The sequence below is a fragment of the Nicotiana attenuata genome, unplaced genomic scaffold (assembly GCF_001879085.1).
Source record: "Nicotiana attenuata strain UT unplaced genomic scaffold, NIATTr2, whole genome shotgun sequence".
NCBI lineage: Eukaryota > Viridiplantae > Streptophyta > Magnoliopsida > Solanales > Solanaceae > Nicotiana > Nicotiana attenuata.
Window position 1 is genome coordinate 19890 of NW_017673497.1, and position 7486 is coordinate 27375.

Here is a 7486-nt window from a genome sequence, read left to right on the forward strand (position 1 = left end):
TTTTTAATTGTATTTCTAACTTTTTATTTTTTCTTGCACCACTTCCACCCCACCCCTCGCAAACCCCTACCCTTAACTAGTAAATTTTTACTTTCTTTTTTTTGTTATTTCGTATTTCTAATTTTTTTCTTGCACAACCACTCCACCCACCCTCGCCCTTCCCCCTCCTAAACAAATTTAACATATATATATATATATATATATATATGCGTGCGCGCGCCTTCTAAAATCTATTTATACAATACAATTTTCCGAGTATACGCCTCGGACAAGGGTGTCTCGATCTCTGCCACAACCTACCCCACCCCCACCGCCATACACAGCTTTGTCGTAGGAGTATTAACTAAGCCATCAGTTTGAGCCGTCTCTTCAAACATAGTTAAGGCCAAAATCACAGCATATTAACAATTATTAAAGCAAAGAGATACAATTATCAGAGTGTATCAACTTGGAGTGACCAAAAGGAAAAAAAAGAGGGTCTGGATTTATCAAATGTCTCAATATAGCATTGCAAGATAGAGGCATGTGAAAGAGGGGCCATGCTTTTGTCACGTGCCCAGCATCCCCCTTGATGTGAACTATTCATGTTTCAAGTCGCTTTTTGTGGTCTATTATGAAATTTCAAATACATTGTTTATTGAATTGACAATTTCACAGACTCCTTAACATTTCTGATAATATTGTACAGAAATATATTCCATTTCTATGCACTTACACTGTAAAATAGTAATTTCACACAATAAGATAAAACTGACTTTAAAATATATATATATACTCTGACGCCAAGTACGGAGAGGTTCTTAACAAAACAAGAAACATGCCTATTGTTTTAATAGCTAATCAAATACCAAACAAGTTGAGAAGCTATGGACCCATGTAGGAAAGAGTAACGAGGCTCAGATTTAATTCAAGGATATCCAACATAGACGAAGAAAGATTGATTTTAACCCTCAAGGGACGTATACCGATCGAAGAGCTATGGCTCAGCTGCTTCGCGTATTACACTATATGGCCCGAAGGGGGCATGTTGCAAGAGCGTAGGTGAGTGATAAGCATAGGAGGCGTGCTCGAAGGGCGGCGGCAGCAGTGTGGTTCCTTGCGATCTATCTGCTTCTTTCTCTTCCCAGGAATGAAAAATTGGATTAAAAAAACATTTTCTTCTTTGTTTATATATATATATATATATATATATATTAAGATTAAGCAAGCAAGAAAACGGATGCGCGAGGCTAACGCTATAGGCTTGAGCGTGTTAGCGTTTAATCAATCCGTTGCTTGTTCTTTAGTGACTCAAACTGCCAGTACGCTTCTTTGAAAATCGTGAGGATTCAAGTCCCTCTATCCCCAAAAAGACTATTTATCCGACCCCCTTTCCTTAGCGGTTCAAAATTACTTATCTTCTCATTCGGCTCCAGAGGCGCTGCTGTAGTCGCCAGCACCGACATGAAAAATAAAAAAATCCGGTGTTGTAAACTAATAATGTCATTTTTTTGAAAAAGAAACAAAAAATAGGGATACGTAGGTAAAAAGTTTACGAGAAATTTCAATATAGAATAGAATCGAAAGTTAAAGAAAGGAACTTAGGCAAACAATCTCTCTCTCTCTCTTTCTCTCTCTCTTAATTCACTTAATTTTCCTCCAAGGTTTATATTTCTCACGATCCAAGTTCTCCCTCCATGAACTGTCGTGACGGCACCTAGTCTCGACGACTAGGTAAGCCTAACAAATTGCGAAAAAATGAATTAAAGATACAAAACTAGCCAATTAATAGGTAAATATAAATAAAGTGTTTAGAATGCCGCTCGGCATATATAAAATAACACCCTCGACTGAACATAGCACTCCAAAAACCCGGAATCTCATGAATCACAAGCTAAAGAAATACATACAGAGTGCCTTAATTTAGTTAAATGTTTCGCTCCAAAGTAGGATGAGGTGCAAACGAGTCAAAGTAGAATCTTACATTTTACTGAACTAGAATTTAGAGATAGAAATATATAAATGAAGAACAACAATGCCTTAGTTTAGTTATATGTTTCCCTCCAAAGTAGGATGGGGTGCAAATGAGTCAGGGTAGAATCGTACATTTTACTGAACTAGGATTTAGAGATAGAAATATATAAATGAAAAATGTTTTACTTTTACAACTAAAGATTTCTATACTTTTATTGTCAGTAAACAATACTTCTGTGTCAGCTTCTAATTTCATTAGTTAAATCTACTTTTATTTTTCATATGATCTTTGCCATCCAGGGGTTTCTTTATTTGGATTCTGTCAGTTGTATTTCACTAAGTTCTTTGGGGCTTGACCAACAGATACTACTTCTTCATATGATTTATGAAGTTGCTTCTTGTATACTTTGTTTGTGATTGTTTTTATGCAGTATTTTGATTTTCAATGATACATGTATGTGCTGCTTATGCTGTTTTCGAAGTGTAGTCTATACCTGGTTAGTCAATTCCTTCTTAGGCATAATGTTTAACTGCACATGTGTTCTTCATGAAACATCTTAATCGTTTCAACTCGCTACAAATTGATTTAATTAGCTTTCACGTATACTTAATTTAACAACTTTGCTCTTTTAATTATAAGCACAATGTTAATCATTTTATTTAGTAATTTTTTGATAAACTTGAATAGGAATTAGAAATGTACAGAATGAATTATGGGGCAATCAAATGTATTGGTACTTTTTCCTTATAACATTTGGTCAAGTACTTGAAATTTGCTGGTTGCATGTTTTTGAACCTCTGCCTTCTATATTTTGGCAAATAATTTTTTTTTGAGCCCATAAGTTTCACAATTTACTTGGTTAATCATAAGAGGAAAATTTACAGTCACCCACTGAGCTCTAAGATAACATACTCTAACTTGTACTATACCAATTCTTCTCCAACTTCACGCCTCTCTATTGGCAAACACTGTCTTACCCCATAAGCTGGACAAAACCAAATCTTGAGAACAGAAGTGTGAAAAAGTGTGTGAATCACTTTATTGTATTGATGCCTATAAAGTTGATAGTCATAGAACCTATAACAGTATGGTAATGCATTTAATGTTTCTTTTTCACTTTCAGATGTTAAGATTACAAGAGTTGGCGGATTAATTGAGGCTAGAACTGTACATTTGTTAGCTGACGAGTAGATGGAACACTATTCCGTTGGCATTAGAACACTTAGGAAAAAAAACAGGCAGAATGCTTATTATCGCACGGGCCATCTTCATCTAGATGTCAAATATTCGTCACATAATAAATAGACTTTGGAATAAATAGGGATCCTTTATTTAAGATCTATACAACGACATTACAGACTAATGTCCTCCCCCTAACTCTTAAACAGAGAGAGAGGAGAGAGAGAGGGGGGGAGGGAAGGATGAGGGAATACGTGTGAGTGTATTGGACCCTGCAACTAGGGGTGTTTAAAACCGTACCGAAACCGAAAACCGAACCGAAACAGAAGCTTAATGGCTTATTGGTATCCGGTTAACGGTTTAACGGACAGGGAACTGATTGAATTTTTTATTTATTAACGGCTTATCGGTTTGGGGGAGGATTATTCAATTTTCTTAACGGATAATCCGTTAACCCGTTAAGAATATATGTATATAAAATTTATTTTATCCATATATATATATATATATATATATATTAAATAATCAAAAACCCTTCTTCCATTTCCAGTACTCTATCTCTATTCTCTATTACTAATTTACTATTAGACAAATTTTAATTGCTTGCTTCGCGATTGCTTCACGTATTCTTACCACCTCCAGTAGGTACAGTGGAAGTACCACAACTTAACAAACAAGAGATAATTTAACGAGTAGAATCTGTTGTTAAATTAGGTTTAACGCATACATATGCAGGTTTGCTTGCATGTAAAAAAAAACGTCAATCCGCACACATTTCGACAGGTGTTCTTGGATTGCTTAGAAATTAGAGTGACATCTAAAGAAAATTGGAGAAGTTATAAAACAAGAGCAAGAAATCCCATTCTTTGGCCAACATTAGCATACATTTGAAGCACGACGAAGCAAATTTTGGACCCTCGCTAAATTTGGTAAATTGCGTCATGTGCAATATAGATTGAATTAGGCCGACAAACCGCCCGATAACCGCCCGATAAGAGCTCAACCGATACCAATCCACCCGATACCTTATCGGGTGGCTAGCGGATTAATACATCTAAAAGCCAATAACCGATAAGCCAAACCGTTAAGAGTAAATAACCGTCCAATCCGCCCGATAAGCAACCCTACCTGCAACCCCCCTCCCCCACCCCAAGGCCCTTCTCTATTATTTATATATGTGTATTTATCAGTTTATTTTTAAAATTTAAAAAACTCTGTTTTTCAACATACGAGAAAATCTAATCTTCTATGATTTTTGGTTATTTTATAACCTCAAAGTATAGAATACATTGATGGCTCGTGTTAGATGAAGGAAGGTTTATGAGAGAAAACTTTAAAAGGTTTCACGATAATATTTAAGGAAAATAATAAGAGTGGCAAAAGAACTAATTGATGGTCAAATTGAAAAATCAAGACAGAGAATTTCGGGAAGGCAGGAAAGTAAAGAGTATATTTACATAGTGCTTGAGATCTGTCCTTACAAATAAAATTTTGTGCCCTTATATAGGAATGTACAATTGTAACGGTTTTTCCCACATAATTTGGGTTTATTATGGCATTATGTATTGGTTGTCCATTGTCTAGGATATCTATAACTGACGTATTTATTGCTAAAAAACCCTATAACTATTCTGATTCTCCTTCCTTATTTACTTCTGGTTCATGTACATTTCCTTCTTTTTGTTCTTTATTCATTCCCTCCTCGTCTATTCTTTGTCAACTATTAGGCCCGGTTCTCTTCTTCGAATCGTCTCGTGGATGTTTCTCCCCGTGCCTTCTTTTCTCAATTAATTCTATCAACTGAGAATGCCACTTGTCGTTATATCACTGTTCCATGTGACATACTATGTCGGCAGTTTGAGGTCACGAGTAGCTTCACATAGTGAATTATGACTTGTGTGCATCATCGGTTTTGGGTTTTTGAGAAGTTCGGAAAGGATTTTAGGAGTGACTCTCATTTGAGAAGCTCAAAATTTAAAGAACTGAGCAAGGTTTGAATTTTGAGTATTTGACCTTGGACTGGAGTATCGATGGTTCCAGTAGGCTCAGGTGGTGATATTGGACATAGGCGTGCGTCCAGATTTGGATTTGGAGGTCCGTAAGTAATTTGAAGCATTTTCGCGAAAATTGGAAAGTTGAAGTTTTGGAAGTTGACCTTGCTTTATCTAATATGTCATCGTTCTTTTCGCCATCTTATACTTATAGTGATCAAAATGATTTCAACTTTTCAAACGTTCACGGCATTGCAAAGGAACATAAGCAACGATGTTGTTGCAGCGCCACCGCTACCTCCACCTCTGAGTCTTCCTCCGCTGCTTCCACCACCGCTACCACAACCCAAAAACACCCTTTCATAATAATCCACACAAAACAACGATTACGAAAGTTCCACTTCATGCTGTGTCCAAACACTTCTAACAACCTCCGAGTCAGACTTCCTTCCACTTATTTAGTCGGTCAAAAATTGGCCTAACACACACCATGTACAGTCTCCGGTACCCTCCTAGAGCCAACACCACCATCTTTACACCATCCGGAGGCAGCGACACATGGCGGAAGCAGAGGTGTTCCCAGAGAGAGTCGTTCCTAGTGATGGAGCACCAGAGTCTACAAACACATGCAGCAACCCCTAAGGAGCCGCCATGCAGCCTTTGCAATATCTCTATCAGCACGTCAATATTGTCATTGATGAAAAAATTGGCACCCTTGTGTTCATTTTCGCCCTCCTCTTCCAGTTGCACCATTTTCTCAGGCAACACTTTGAAAACAACATAAGTAGAATAGACCTTTTACCATTGAAACTCAAATTACTGCATAAAAACAACCGCAAAGAAAATATACAAGAAGTAACTTCATAAATCATATGAAGAAATAGTACATGTTGGTCAAGGCGCAAAAAACTTAGAGAAATATAACTAACAGAATCCAAATAAAGGAACTCCCGGATGGTAAGAGAAATCATATGAAAAATAAAAGTAGAGTTAACTAATGAAATTAGAAGCTGACACAGAAGCATTATTTACTGTGACGACCCGACCCGTGGTCACGTGAGTTACCGCTTCGTTTTCCCCGTTTTCAGCTTCTTTATGCTTCATTATAAGAGTCTTGTGTGAACGAGTTGATTTGGATTGGTTTTAGAGGGAAATGAGACACTTAGTCTCTTTAAGGAAGGTTTGGTTTGGAAAAGTCAACCGGATGTTGACTTATGAGTTAGAGGGCACGGATGTAATTTTCGGTGATTCGGTTAGCTTCGGGGGATGATTTGTGACTTAGGAGCGTGATCGGAAGTAATTTTGGAGGTCCGGTGTAGAATTAGGCTTGAATTGGCGAAGTTAGTATTTTGGCGAATTCCGGTTGATAGGTGAGATTTTGATCCGAGGGTCGGAATGGAATTCCGAGAGTTGCTGTAGCTTCGTTAGGTGATTTGGGAGGTGTGTGCAAAATTTCAGGTCATTCGGAGGTGTTTTGGTCGGGTTTTTGATCAAATGCATGTTTCGGAAGTTTTAGAAGAACTTAGGCTTGAATCCGATGTAATTTGATGGTTTTGGTGTTGGTGGAGGTGTTTTGATGATTGGAGCAAGTTTGAATGATGTTTTAGGATGGATTGGCACTTTTGGTTGATGTTCCGGGTTTTGGACTTGTGTCATTGATGATATTTGCTGGTTCTGGTATTTCCGCATCTGCGGAAAAGGGACCGATTATGCGGTTCTGCAGATGCGGAAAGGGAGTCGCAGGTGCGAGTTTCTTGAGGAGTTAGTTTTCGCAGATGCGGGCTTGGAGCCGTATCTGCGGTGTCGCAGATGCGGCAATGGAACCGCAGAAGCGGACATGGGCCATTGGGGTTTTCCGCAGAAGCGGGCAGGTGTCCGCAGAAGCGGTTAGAGGATCGCAGAAGCGAAAATGCCTGGACAGAAAGGGTTTTAAAAGTTTCATTTTGTTCCGCGAGCTAAGGCACTTTTCTACCATTTTTGAATATCCTTGAGAGCATTTGGACGAGAATTGAAGGGGATTTCGACTGGGATTGATTGGAGGTGAGTTCTATGACCTAATTACATGTGGTAGAATCAACCTAGAAATTCATGAAAATTTATCAAAAAGGGGAAGAACTAGGGCTTGAGTTTTGGTATTTCAAATTGGGTTTTGATGGGTCATTTGAGCTCGGATTTGGGAGTTCTTGATATGTATAAACTCGTGGCGAGATAAGGAATCCGTTGATGTAAAATTTGCTGGAATTCGAGAAGTGGGCCTGGGGCTCGGGTTTTACGAATTTCGTGATTTTCGATGTTTTTCGATTCTTTTCGATTGGGTTATGTTCCACTAGCCTATTGTGATGTATTCGTTGTGGTTTTGATC

General features: G+C 38.0%; 1 protein-coding gene across 1 annotated transcript; it reads right to left on the reverse strand.

Moving 5' to 3' along the window:
- Positions 1 to 5360: 5360 nt before the first annotated feature.
- Positions 5361 to 5877, reverse strand: LOC109216538 (F-box protein SNE-like). The gene is made up of 2 exons (XM_019380700.1): positions 5621 to 5877; positions 5361 to 5481 (listed from the first exon to the last, which is right to left on the reverse strand). Exons 1-2 carry the CDS (start codon positions 5875 to 5877, stop codon positions 5361 to 5363), a joined length of 378 nt encoding a protein of 125 aa, XP_019236245.1.
- Between the last annotated feature and the right edge of the window lie 1609 nt (positions 5878 to 7486).